The 14,302-nt window shown below is 39.2% G+C and overlaps 1 protein-coding gene across 1 annotated transcript in view; it reads left to right on the forward strand.

The window, feature by feature from the left end:
* The window catches only part of RC3H1 (ring finger and CCCH-type domains 1), a 76,805-nt gene that overhangs the window by 44,113 nt on the left and 18,390 nt on the right, over positions 1-14,302 (forward strand). Inside the window, exons 8-15 of the mRNA XM_015832001.1 lie at positions 699-817; positions 1,505-1,617; positions 3,558-3,839; positions 4,200-4,393; positions 4,656-5,050; positions 7,253-7,411; positions 10,534-10,686; positions 11,551-11,764. Of these exons, the coding sequence (XP_015687487.1) occupies positions 699-817; positions 1,505-1,617; positions 3,558-3,839; positions 4,200-4,393; positions 4,656-5,050; positions 7,253-7,411; positions 10,534-10,686; positions 11,551-11,764 (1,629 nt within the window). The remainder of the gene's footprint in view (positions 1-698; positions 818-1,504; positions 1,618-3,557; positions 3,840-4,199; positions 4,394-4,655; positions 5,051-7,252; positions 7,412-10,533; positions 10,687-11,550; positions 11,765-14,302) is intronic.

Consider the following 14,302-nt stretch of genomic DNA (forward strand, 5'->3'; position numbering starts at 1 on the left):
GTTAGTTTGGTGAGCCACAACGTCTTGCTGTCAGTCAATGGCTACGCTCGCGTCAAAGACTGAAGATCACGGTCCAGGACGGGCGTGGCAACTTTGGCTGACTTGATCTGATTGGGCAGGAATACAGTCTACTACCCAATGGTGGAGTCTCCATCTCCGTGCTGAGAAAAGGCGTTCAGGTAAGACAACGCCCCATTCAAAGTTAGTGGTGACTGCACATTCTATTTTACATAAAATTTCCATTCCCTGAAGATGATTACTCTAACCTCAAAAATCGCATAAACATAATTTTAGGGAAAGTAAAAATCTCATGATATTTTCAAAGGTCATGTTATTTTATTATATATTTATTTTATTGTTTTATTTCTGTATTGCATTGTATTCTTGCCAGAAAAGTCCAGTGCAGAAATATAATAAAAACATTCTAACATAAAACACTACATAAAATCAACTAAGCTTATTTTGAAGAAGAAAGAAGTAAATAAATGGCCAGAGGATCCTGCTCTTGTCATGAAATAAACTAATTTGCTTTTCAAAATAAAATCTTAATTCTTACGTATTATTACTTCCTTGTAAATGTCTTATATTTTCCATTTTATAAAAAAGCCTAATGGTTTTTATATTGAAAGATTTTTCCATAAAATTTCCTGTTGCTGAGAAAAATTCAGGTGTTTTTTTTCTTCTTCTAAACATTATAGATGCCCCACCACCCACATGGGAACAGCTTGAGAATGGATTAGTTGCTGTACGGACTGTGGTACATGGATTGGTTGATTACATTCAGAATCACAGCAAAAAAGGAGCTGATCAGCAACAGGTATAGTATATAGCAGAGGTCCCCAACCCCTAATCTGGTGCCGGGCTACAGCCTGTTCAGAACTGGGCTGTGGAAGTGGTGGACGAGCACAGTGTGTGCACGCACGGAAAACTGCATTTGTGAAAGCGGTATGCATGTGCACGAAACCATCCCCTTTCCACCACCACCACTACAGCCAGTCCACCAAGCAGGAAGGGTTCGAGACCGCCAGTTTATAGTGCAGAGCTTGGAAAAGATGCACAAGGAGTTCCTTTCTGAACTAAAACAGTTGTTTATTCTTTCCTATTGTATGTAAGATAGCAAATTGCCACAAGGGATAATAGATTTTAGGTATTCTTTGAAGCCAAAATCAGTCAACAGTTTTCTGTGAGGTTAGGGGACTATATTATTACATCCCTCTAAAATATTCACGCTATTAAATGATATGATTAAGTTTTCTTTTTAAATTATCTATTGTATCAGTACATAAAGGATGATCTTGTGCATGTTTATATGAACAGAACTGGTATTTTATTTATATAATATGATTTTGATGACAATTTCAGTCATAAATCCTATTCACTCATAGTCATTCATACTATTTTTAACAAAGATACCTTTCCGTATTTTTTCTTGAGATTTTTTTTCCCTGTTTATTTTGGAGAATTATTTTCCAAATAGTCTTTTGTGTTCTTTTATCTAATTTAGCCACCTCAGCACAGCAAGTACAAGACATATATGTGTCGAGATATGAAGCAGAGAAGAGAATGCCCCCGTGGGGCCAGCTGCACATTTGCACACTCACAGGAAGAACTAGAAAAGTAAGTTCCATGTCTTTGTTCTACTTCTACCTTAAAATATGGGCTCAAAGTGGGAAGCATTCAGTTCAATTTGAGTCATCCTTAGGGGATCAGAATAGTAAAACCTTTGATCATTCAAACAAAAACTGGGAAACAGCAGTTTATAAGTCATACAGTAGCTTTTTATTAATATATTCATCTGGATGCATCAACCTTAAGAGATTTTTTAAAATTCTAATTAGGAATTGCTGGTATTATAAGCAAAAAAAGTAACTTTTTAAAGTTGACCTACAAGAATAGGTAAGTATTACTATGGCTGTATTCTTTTAGAAGAAATTATAAAAAATATTTAATTGAACTCCTATTTTAATTATTAAAATATTATTAAAGATGAATTTATTTCACGAATGAAGGCAGATATACATATCCCAAGATAATGTTGCAGGATCCAATTAGGGTCGGTCACCGGAGCCAGAGGTTTAGTCTTCCGAGCTTTCGGACTGGTCTTGGATCCCACCCTCATGGAACTTCTCTCTCACCAGAATGTGTGCTTTGGGCTATTCTATGCATAGTATTTATGTGGTGCCTGTGTCATGGTTCCGACAGACAGAGTCGAATAAAGCAGAACTCCAAGGCCTGAAAATTCATCAAAGAACATGTTTATTAGTTACAAAGTATCAGCACGGTCAAGAGTGAAACCAAGTCTGGATACACAAGTAACAATTTTCCAATACAAAGTTAAATGATCCACCCATAAAACTATGCAAGCAGCTACGTTCCCCAGTATGATTATTTGGCGGGCTTTTTATGCAATGCCCAGTCCCTAGTTTCGGGAGCAGCCGATGACCTTGGTTCCCATGGGACAAAAGATTATTTCGACTAGCAAAGCATTTGGGCAACCTCCCTCCCTCCGTTCTGTGTGGCAACCTAGAATGAGAAGGAAAATGGCTGCAGCCATGCTCATTTGTAGAGTTGACAGCCTGTTATGTGTGACTTTTTAGTTGTTGATTAGGGTGCTGGTGGCTGGTTATTAAGTCGTTGCTGTTGTTTCCTTGTACTTCCAAATCCTTGGCTCCTAAGAACCTAATAAGCTGGTGGTAAATCAGCACTTCCATTTACTGATAAGGGGCCCATTTCTCAGGTTTCAATCATTTCCCCAGATATTCAGGAAGCCAAGGACTGGATCCTTAATTTATTTCACTTGGGGTAAGCAGTGAAATATTCAGCATCTTTACATTTGAGGATGAAACTATCATAGAAATTTGAGTTGGGAAGAGATGTTTTTGAGCAAGTGTGGTCTCCCTTGAAAGCAGCTACAAAAAATTATCTTGCCTATTTTGAACAGTTTTGGATTTTTTCTTAATCTTCTTGCTTTTTTACAATTTGTGAACATATGATTTTATTTTACATCCTATCCCCATTTTTAATGTTTTCTCTTATGACATGACTCTGTGTATTTGTTGATAATTTTAAAAAAATACAAAATGAGATGAGGTCTGCAGATGTATTTCATCTTCATTTATTGCAGGATTTCCTATTTAGAAATAACACAGTTGAAAAAACTGACAATAATTAATAACCCAAGAGTTTGGAATCCTGGTGAATAGCAACTTTTGTTCCCTTTGGGGTGAAAAGGATTGCCACAGATGAACTAAAGGATAGTCTTCAGTTTGGATTGGGATAGGCCCTCAGCTAACAACTGGTGAAATTCAATTAATCATGGGAACATGGAGTGCTGGGGTTGCTGTTGCTAAGTGATGCCATGTTTTACAACATTGTATAGCAATAGAAATTCCAATCCCAATTACCATTGTAATTCGAGGCTACCTGTATTTAGCTGTATGAAATCTGCATGTATTTATAATATTTGTAAATATTAGGCCTGAGTTAAAATGTATCCTGTTGCAACTGTAACAATTCTGTTTTCTTTTGTTGATTGATTGCCATATTTCTTCTTGAAGATTTCGCAAGATGAACAAACGTCTAGTTCCTCGAAGACCTTTGAGTGCCTCCTTAGGTCAACTAAATGAAGTGGGCCTACCAGCAGCAGCTATTATCTCAGATGAAGCAACAGTGGACTTACCCAATAGAAAACCTTCTACCTTGCCAAATGGGATTGTTTCACCAGGCAGTGCAGTGACACAACTTATCTCTCGTGGGACCGACTCCAGTTATGACTCAGTCATGAAACCTGGGAAGATGGATCACCATAGTAGCAGTGCCCCTGGATCACCTCCTGATTTGTATGCTTCTATATTGTTTATCTCTTAGAATTTGACAATATAAATTAGCTTGCAGAAGAGTAATCCACACATGCTTCCACATGCCAAAATTGTATGTACTCAAAATATAGAGTATATACTTCTGTATTAATTTCTCATGGCAACTTGATATATACAACTTTTTCCATCTGTAAGTCATTTTTTTCAGAATCAAAGCGTAGGGCAGAGTTCCCCAGCCTTTCCGGATTTGCAGACTGGTGGGGGAGAGGAGCTCATTCCGCATGAGTGGCTAGCAAACACAAACATGCACATACACAGCAACAACAAAATAATATCCATACTAAGTTGTAATTGCTCCAACATTGTGTTTGTTTCATCTAGGCTGGAACCTGTTTCCAAGAGCTCTCACCCAATGCCCCCCCGAGGACCTACAGACTTGCCTCCAATTTCTGTGGGCAAGCAGCTCCAAATAGTTCCTCGAGGCTCCCAGTTGTATCCAGCTCAGCAAACCGATATGTTCTATCCAGATCCTCGAGGAGCAGCTCCCCCATTCGAGCCTCCACCCTATCAAGCAGGTAAATTCCATCTAAATGAAATTTGGTCTTGAAATAAAATGTTATTTTTTTTCCTTTCTGTGATTGAATAGTAAATATTGATTAAATTTTATCATCAGAATATGATGCTTTCCACAGATCTTTTATGACAGATGTAGTTTACAAAAATGAATGTATGTCTTCAGATGTGAATGGGGGAAAAAATTATTTTGTTTCGTGCAAACTCTGAAGTAGCTAAAACAATTCACTAAATATTGTTCTGAATCTTGTTTCGTATATTTAGGTGTATATTATCCTCCAGCTCAATCACTACAGTGTATGTCTCGATTTGTCCGACCTCCATCATCTGTTCCTGAACCAGGACCTCCTTTTGTAGAACAACATTATGCACCCTATCTCCAAGATCGCATCATGAACTCACAATACAGCGCACAACCACAGCAATACCCTCCAATGAGTCAACCTGTATATCCTCCTCATTATGACAGCAGACGTGTGTATCCTGCTGCTCAGCCATACCAACGGGAAGATATTATCCGAGGAAGTCCTGTTCCGATTGAAATTTCTCCACCTACTGTATCACCATATGTACCTGAAACAAGAGACAGATATCAACAGGTGGAGGGCTACTATCCAGTTGGACCACATCTGAATCAGATTAGACCTTCATATCATAGAGTATGATATATATTTTTAATTTTATGATTATGGTAATAGTAATGTGTCATGTTTAGTTTTAATTCTTGCAGTAATTGAATGTGTCAGACCTGCCCCAGTCTACTCTCTCAGGAAAGTAAGACTCGTGACTCCATTTGGTTGAAGCAGAGGAACTTTTACTGAAAGAAACTAATTGCAGCAAATTCAGGCAGAATCTGGTGTTCCCGTGCAAAATAGAAAGCTATTCTTTTCCTTTCCCACTCCCTTCCCCCATGACCGGTCCCCTGACCAGCCAATGCGATGCCCATAAGGTATTTTGAGAAACTCTGAGGTGCCAAACTGGTAACATTTCATTCTCAGGGCAAACAGCTTTGAAGATCCTGGTACAAGGCGGTTTAGTGGAAATCTGATCTTCTTCCATTGTCACTCCCCCTCCGTATCACCCATGTTTGAAGTTACAGCAATAGCACCCAATAGACCCCCTCCCTCCCCCAATTCTTAATGGCAGGACACCAGCAAGGCGCAAGCCAGTGATGGTTGATCTGACAGACTGCTGTCCCATTTTACAGGTAGACGGCTTCATTAAGGCCCATAAATTAGCCAAGCAAGCCTAACTCAGGGCAATGTATATTCTGAGTTTAGATTTTAAAATCTATCAAAATAACAAATATTGCAAGAAAAGCCAAGTTGTGCACATTTCATAAATGCAAATTTAAATTTATCTTTGTTTTTTATAATTAATTTTGCTTCTGAAAGGAATGAGGGAGGTTCAAGGCATTGAAAAACTATAATTGATTGTTGTAAAACAAGAAATGGGACATAATTGTATTTCTTCTCCTCTCAAATTCTAGAACAGAATTCCAGTTTGCACTAATAGCAGAAATTATTCCATAATGACCTACGGCAGCATTCCCCAACCTTTTTGCGTTGGCCGCCTGGCATGGGGGGAAAGGGGGGATGGTTTTGTATGAGGAGCAGGTACATACATGCACATAGCTTCATTTGTGTGAGTGGTGGGCGCACAGTCGCCCGCTGGCACCTGCTGCTTGCACAAATGGGGCTCGAGCACCAGTGCCCGCTGCTCACATGAATAGGGCCGCCCACAAGTTGGAGACTCCTGACCTAAGGAATAGCCTAAGGAAACACTTCTATTTTTTGTTCTTTTAGAGCATGGGTGTCAAACTCGTCATGTGACGTGTCGCTACATATTGCGACTCTTTTTGCATTGCCGGCAATGGGGTGGGCGTGGCTTTGGTATGATGAAACTGGCCCGTTTGACACCCCTGTTTTAGAGGATTTTTTACAAATCTTTGCTGAAGTCATCCATTCACAGATACACAAACCAGACAGATAGATAGTATTTCTGATGTGTAGTAATGAATAAGGACAACTATAGAGTGGTTGGCATATGTTGTTTTGGGACATTCCAGAGTTTAGAGAGACAAACTGACTGGATATCTCTGAAAGGCCAGTGTGGGTTTTAAATATCTGGATAGCCTGTAGATGGCAGGATAAATTGCAGCCCAGGTTACTGTATTCTAATGTCTGCAGACAATGAACTGCTAACTGCTGTGGTCTCCTACCTTCCTCAAAGCCACACTCAGCAGACTATAAATATCTATTTTAGATTGTTCATATTTATGCTTTCTGATTGTATAACAGTGTTAATGAAACAAGATAGTTTCTTATACTATATATGTGGCTTTGGTGACCTTTGGTTTGTTCACTAAGTATAATCTGGTGAAGACTCTAGTCAGATGTTCATGGAAAACCAGTATCACTGATTAGAAAGCACATTAATACATTTTGCATAATAACTTTTAACAGATTATCAGATTCCAAACCTGGAAGTGTATCATTTGGATTGTAGTAGTATTCCGTTTCTTCAGTCACAAAAAGGTGGTTAATTTGCTATGTTTACATTTAAAAATGTATAATTTAATTATAAAATGTGATATTTAAATCTTAACATTAATTTTGTGGAAATTTAAGGTAGCATTCCTAATTTTCTTCAAAATGTTATTGAGCAGAATAGTTTTGTCCTTTTGCCTTATGAAATTGCTAATTACTCAACAGACATTAATGAATCTAAGAAACTTGTATTGAAATAATTTTGCTGCTTTGCTAGAGTATCTTATAACTTTGGGATTGTAGACTTAAGTTCATTTGTAGAATACATGAATCTTTATATCTGCATTTTTCTTTCTTTCATTTCTTTTTCAGGAACCTTATAGTCGGGCTCCCCCTCAGCCACACCCTAGTCTAGATGAATTGCATCGAAGGCGAAAGGAGATTATGGCTCAACTGGAAGAAAGGAAGGTCATCTCCCCACCACCATTTGCATCATCACCAACCCTGCCTCATTCTTTACACACTGATGAGGTAAACATATGCTTAAAACAATTTAATAGAGAATATGGCACATGTACACTGTGGTTGAAAAAAATATGAGAAATTTGTCCTAAAAAGAAAAATGTAAATGATCAGTTTGAAGAATATTCTGCCATGATCTAAGTCCCATTATATCATGTAAAAGAAAAAGGCTGGTCTAGTCCTACAGTGAGAGAAAATTATTTGATCCCCTGCTGATTTTGTACATTTGCCCACTGACAAAGAAATGACCAGTCTATAATTTTAATGTTAGGTTTATTTTAACAGTGAGAGACAAAATAACAACAAAAATCCAGAAAAACGCATTTCAAAAAAGTTATAAATTGATTTGCATTTTAATATCTCAATTAGCATTCTTAGAATACCCTTAATGATGAACTCATGCTTATTAAGCTTAAATATATATAGTGCTAAGAAAATTTTGTGAATCTTTTAGAAGAATCCATAATCCTGCAGACATAATGAGTAGAATTCACTGTGTTTATTGGAAAAATGTATGTGAAGTCTAGGTTAACCAACTCTCTTAAGGGATAAGTTAAATCAGGTGTTCCAGTCACTGAGATGATCATCAGATGCTGAGTTTGAGGGGCTCTTCCCATTAAAATATTGTTGGCAGGCACCATCAGTCTGCATTTCATGATCGATGGTTGTGGAAATGAATCATGTCCCATTCAAAACAGATTTCTGCAGACCTCAGAAAAAGAATTATCGATGTTTACAAGGCTGGTAAGGGCTTCAAATCCAACTGCCAAAGACTTTGGACTCATCAGTTCACAATCAGAAAGATAGTACCGTATTTTCCGGCGTATAAGACGACTTTCTAAACCCTGAAAATCTTCTCAAAAGTCGGGGGTCGTCTTATACGCCCAGTCGTGTTATACGCCGAAAAATACGGGTATTCTATTTTATTCCTTTATATAAGCTGAGGACGCGATGGGGGTGGTGGCCGGGAGCCGCTGCCTCCCGTCCTGCTCCCCCTCCCTGGACACGATGGGGGTGGCGGCCGGGAGCTGTTGCCTCCCGTCCTGCTGCCCCTCCCCGCCTGTTCAGCTGAGGACACGGGGGTGGCGGCCGGGAGCCGCCACCTCCCATCCTGTTCCCCCTCCCCGCCCATTCGGCTGAGGACGCGGTGGCCAGGCTGGGGGCGGCGTGGACTCCCGACGATGCTGCAGTGGCCGCTGCCGTGCCGCCACTGGAGCCGCTGCCTCCCGTCCTGCTCCCCCTCCCCGCCCATTCGGCGCCGTCTGCCTTTCATTCTCTCTCTCTCTCTCTCTCTCTCTCTCTCTCTCTCTCTCTCTCTCTCTCTCTCTCTCTCTCTCTCTCTCTCCTAACCTGGAGGGAGAGGGAGAGAGAGAAAGAGGAAAGAAAGAGAAGAGAAAGAGAGGAAAGAGAAAGAGAGGAAAGAGAAGAGAAAGAAAGAGGAAAGAGAGAGAAAGTTAGAGGAAAGAGAAAGGAAGAGAAAGAAGAGAGGAAAGAGAAAGAGAAAGAAGAGAGGAAAGAGGAAAGAGAGGGAGAGGAAAGAGAAAAAGAGGAAAGGGAGAGGAGAGGAAAGAGAGAGAAAGAGGAAAGAAAGAAGGGGAGAGGAAAGAGAAAATGAGGAAAGAGAAAAAAGATTGAGAAAAGAGGAAAGAGAGAAAGGAAAGAGAAGAGAAAGAGGAAAGAGAAAGGAAAGAGGAAAGAGAGACAGAAAGAGAGGAAAGAGAGAAAGGAAAGAGAGAAAGAGGAAAGAAAGAAAGAGAGAGGAAAGAAAGGAAAGAGAGGAAAGAGAGAGAGAGAGAGACCCTTTTGACATCTAAAATGAAGATAACACTGCATATATCCTTTTTTACCTTTATTTTATATATACACACACAAACATACACACACACACACACACACATATATATCATAAAGGTAAAAAAGTCTATATGCAGTCTTATCTTCCTTTTAGATATCAAAAGGGTTTTGCGGCTCCCAGTGTTTTGTTTTCGGTGGGAAACGTGTCCAAGTGGCTCTTTGAGTGTTTTGGGTTGCCTACCCCTGATATAGCCCAAACTCTATATTTTAACTGGAAAAGTTGGGGGTCGTCTTATACGCCCAGTTGTCTTATACGCTGGAAAATACGGTACATTCTAATAAAAGGAGAGTACATTCTAACAAAAAGGCTTATTCTCAATCATGAAATATAGCAATGCAGTTTACCTTTTGGAGAGAAGAAGGGTTCTTCAGGGCCAGGATAGCTCACACAGTCATTGAGATAAGATGTATTCTGGATTGCATTAGCAACTCCTACAAGACAATGTTTTGGCATTACCCAAAGCAAGCAGTTCATCTAGGCAGCCCCAAAATATCAATGAGTTAAAGCAGTGTGTATAGAGAATAGATCAGAATACTTGCAAACTGATATGTGGGATGGATCAAGAGAAAAAACATTTGGCTAAAGTCGTTGCTACTAAAGGAAAAGCCACAAGTTACTAAATTTTACAAAGATCGTAACTGTTGGCTCAGTGTATTTAATAAAGCCAGTACACAGCACTCTCTTTTATATTATGTTTAACCATAATCTCTTCAAATAGGACTTCAGGGTAGTGTAGGGTGGTGTAGATCATTTTGAAGGTCACAGTACTCTAGAATTACAGATTGTAAGTAGTCCTTGGGTTACAACCCCTCATTCAAAGTTACAAAGGTGCTGAACAAGGGGGACTTACCAGCTGTCCAAGAAGTTGCAGCCATCACAACGTCCCATTATCACATAGTTGTGATCTGGGCATTTTGATGCCTGACTCATGATTATGACATTGCAGTGAGCCACAGTCATATGATCGCCATTTATGACCTTCCCTGCCAGCTTCCCACAACCACAGTTAATGGGAAAGCTGGCAAGGAAGGTTGCAGGTTGTTCTGGTAAGTCTCTCCTGCCGCTTTACTCCTCAGGGTGAAGAAAATAGAGTACATGAGCCCAGGGATTAGGAACTAGTTTTAAAAGTTTGAGAAATTCCAAACCTCATAGGTTGTCTCAAATTATGTGTTTAATAAATGTTCTTACCTGCAGTTAGTTTAGACAAGGTAATTCCAAATGACCGCATCATTCTTTCTTTCTTTCACTGACATTAGTGGGCTTTGTTTTTATGCAGTACTTGGATGAAGACCTGAAGGTAGCAGGAAAATACAAAGGAAATGATTACAGCCAATACTCTCCCTGGTCGTGTGACACTATTGGCTCCTACATTGGAACCAAAGATGCAAAACCCAAAGACATTGTGGCAGTGGGTCTTGTAGAGATGGTGGTAAGCATGTTGAAAAAAACCCAGCAAGGTACTCTTGGTAATTGGTAAGATGCCAGATGACCAGATTATACAAAGGTTTCCAACAGAGATTCTCCAGACATTTGTAGTTGATAATGGCAATAGCTGACAAGTTTAAGGATCAGTGCTAACACTGTACAGATAGTTCTCATTTAACAATGCTAATTGGGACTGGAAACTCAAGTCATTAAAGGACATGGTCATAAGTCAAAAAGCCACATGATTGCACCCTTTGGTGATTGTAGTTCTGGCAGTCCCAGTTGCCATTGTTAAACAAGAATTGTGTGGGTTGTTAAGCAAGGATCTCAAATGACTGTGATTTCCAACTTCCTGCTGGCTTCACCATTGACTTTGCTTGTTCCAGTCTTTCTCCTAATTGTCTGTCCGTAACTGAGTTAGAATTTATCTCTTCCCCCTCCTTGGTTATAATTTCATATATATAAAGTAAAATTGGGGAGAGGACTTTGAAAGCATGAAGTATGGATAAATTTTTCTCCAGCTCTGTTCCACTCATATAAAGTTATACATTATAAATTTTCCTCAAAGTCCATAAAGGCCTGGTAATACAATATTTTTCGAGAGAAGGGAATAATGTCCCATGGATAAAGCAATTTTTTTTATTGTACCTACCTCCAAAGGCCTTATACTACTAAATATTTAGCCTGTAAAGAATAGTCTGAACGCTGTTAATATTATTTGCTTACAAGTTTGAAACATTACTGTTGTGCAAGTCTCTCCAATCAGGCCCCCTCCCACCATACTTGTGAAATGGAAACATCTGAGATATATGTTGGCTAAAAAGGAGAAGCTTGTTTGTAATTCTGATCATTTAATCTGTCACTCCAGAATGTGGACAGCAAGGGAATGCGAGATCAACGTTTGGATTTACAAAGGAGAGCAGCAGAGACTGGTGATGATGATCTTATTCCCTTTGGAGATAGACCTACAGTTTCGAGGTTTGGTGCCATCTCACGTACCTCCAAAGCAATGTACCAGAATCCAGGCCCCATACAAGCCATGACAGTTCAAGGGGCTTCTGCAAAACCAGTCAGTGTTTCAGGTATAAAGATTTATTTTCCTGTTGTTGTTTTTTGTTTTGTTTTGTTTTGGTAGTAGCTTTGAATCAGTACTGTGGCTTGGTTAGAGAAATGGATCTAGACATAGGTTGGCAGGTGACATTAAAATCAAAAGAAAGCTGAAATAATACTAGCTCCCCATGAATAGGGGAATATAAGTAGTCCTCAATTTATAACTGATTGTTTAATGACTATTCAAAGTTAAAGCACTTCTGGCCACCATAAAAAGTCACTCTGCCCCCCCCCCCCATTATGTGACCCCCTCCTTTCAATGGGGAAGCTGGTGGGAAATTTGCAAGCAGAGGAGAAATACCTTAGTAGACTTCAGGAATGGACCTCAGGTCTTTAGAATTTGAGGTTAGTTCCTTCAGTGGACTGGGGGGTTTCTCCTCCTCACAAAGAAGGGAGGGGAACTCATTTGGTGGACTTCAGGAATAGACCTCAAATCTTAAAAGATTTGCTAGTTTCTTAGGGCTAGAAAGCTAGTGAACGCTATCATTCTGAAGGTCAGAAAGATTTCTAACCGTCAAGACAATTGCACTTCATAGTTTTCTACCCTAGGCTAGGAAGGGTAGAAAACACAATCATGCAATCATTTGGAAGGCCTCTTTTCCAAATTGTGCATTTTGGAGAAGGAACCTTTCCATGATTGCGAGAATGGGGCCCACTTGCAGGATGGCCTCAGAAGGATGGCTGCACCTTGAATTTGGCTGGTTGTGCCTGCAGCTGCAGAAAAAGACAAAGGTAAGTGGACCCAGGCATGGGGGGGGGCAGACCTCCCAGATGTGATGAGGCAGGGAAAGTGTCCTCTTCCTGGCACTCCACTTAATGCCCCCCCCAAAAAAAACCACTTAACCACAACTGGGAAAACCAAAATTGTGGTTGTTGAGTGAAGCAATCATGTAGGTACCTTGCTTAGTGATTCTTTTCACTCATTGACGAAGATTCCACTCCCAGTTGTGATTGTAAGCTGAGAACTACCTGTAGACTTTTGATTTTTGTCATAGCTCTACTGTATGAACAAAGTTTATATATTTTAATTAAAAGTAATGCTAGTACTCAGATATTGGTGGAAATCAACATAGAACAAGGTGTACGACAAGGTGATACAATGTCACCTATTCTTTTCCCAGCCTGCCTTGAAGAAATATTTCGCAAACTAGACTGGGCAAAAGATGGAATAAAAATCATTGGCACCTATTTAAATCACTTAAGTTTTGCAGATGATGTTGTTCTCTTCTTACAACACCCAGAAGAGCTACAAACACAGATACAAGAGCTGCACAAAGCAGGAGAACCATTTGGCTTAAAAATAAACCTGAAAAAGAGCCAGGTTATGTTTAATAAATTCACCAAAGCAAGAAAGTGTGTGTGTGTGTGTATAGAAGAATTAGACATAGTAGACCACTATATATACATTGGCCAACAAAGAATGAGAACAAAGAATGAACAAACAAATCAGACAACAGAACATAAATTAAATGAAAGTGACTTAAATAGAAAAGCTACAAATGAAGAAAACTACAATTTAATAAAAAAAAATCTGCAATACCTCACTATAATAAAGAAGACAAAAAAGATGCTTTATCCTCCAGGACTTCAGAACAAATTTGAGGATAAAAAAGAAGAACTAATAAAATTAGTTCTGTCAGAAGTGTCAGAAGAATCATTAAAACATTGGAGACAAAAAACTGATACTTTACTTGATTTGTCTTTTTTGTCCCAACAACACTTACAAAAATACAACCTGGCATGCCAAACTTACTGATTTGGAAAGTGACCTGGCAAAAGAAGATTAAAGTTGGAGTCAAGAGACGTGATTCAACCTATCAGATGGAATATTATATGACTAAACACTTGCTTGAATATGGTGTGTGTGTGTGTGTGTGTGTGTGTGTGTGTGTGTGTGTGTGTGTGTGTAAATAAAGAGGCCTTAGAGCAAGATTATTAGATGGTGTATTATAGGATTAAATATTGTTGAAATATGGCCAAAAGAATAGATAAAACTTGTAAAGGGGCCTTATAGTAAGAGGAATAAGATATATAAGTAGTATAATATTTTTAGAATATATGAAATGCTAAAACATTGAGAGGGTCTATTTAAATGAAAAGTTTGGATATTTAAAGGTAATGAATTTTGAGAAAATTATGACTGATAAGAGTGTTCTGAATTCTGAGGGGAAACTAAGCTTCAATAAGAATCTTGAAAACAAGACATAAGATGACTTTTATAAATACAATGGAAACACAAGCTGATTAAAAACATGTTATATGTTGATGTTATTATATGCATAAATACTAAAAAATGTTTATATTTGTAGCTCTACCTCCTCAGAGGCCGCCAATGCCCAGGCCCTCCCAGCCACGTCCCCCCTTGTCCAGCCTTGCAGCAATGTTCTTTAGAGATCGATGAGATGTCTTACAACCGGAGCTCACGCAACATTAATGGGTGGCAGGCTCTTCTTGTTGAAGCAGGACTTTCAGGCACGAACTTAACCAGTCTCCGTGGTTGATGCTCTGAA

This window comes from Protobothrops mucrosquamatus, unplaced genomic scaffold, assembly GCF_001527695.2.
Source record: "Protobothrops mucrosquamatus isolate PMUCROS unplaced genomic scaffold, P.Mucros_1.0 scaffold_294, whole genome shotgun sequence".
NCBI lineage: Eukaryota > Metazoa > Chordata > Lepidosauria > Squamata > Viperidae > Protobothrops > Protobothrops mucrosquamatus.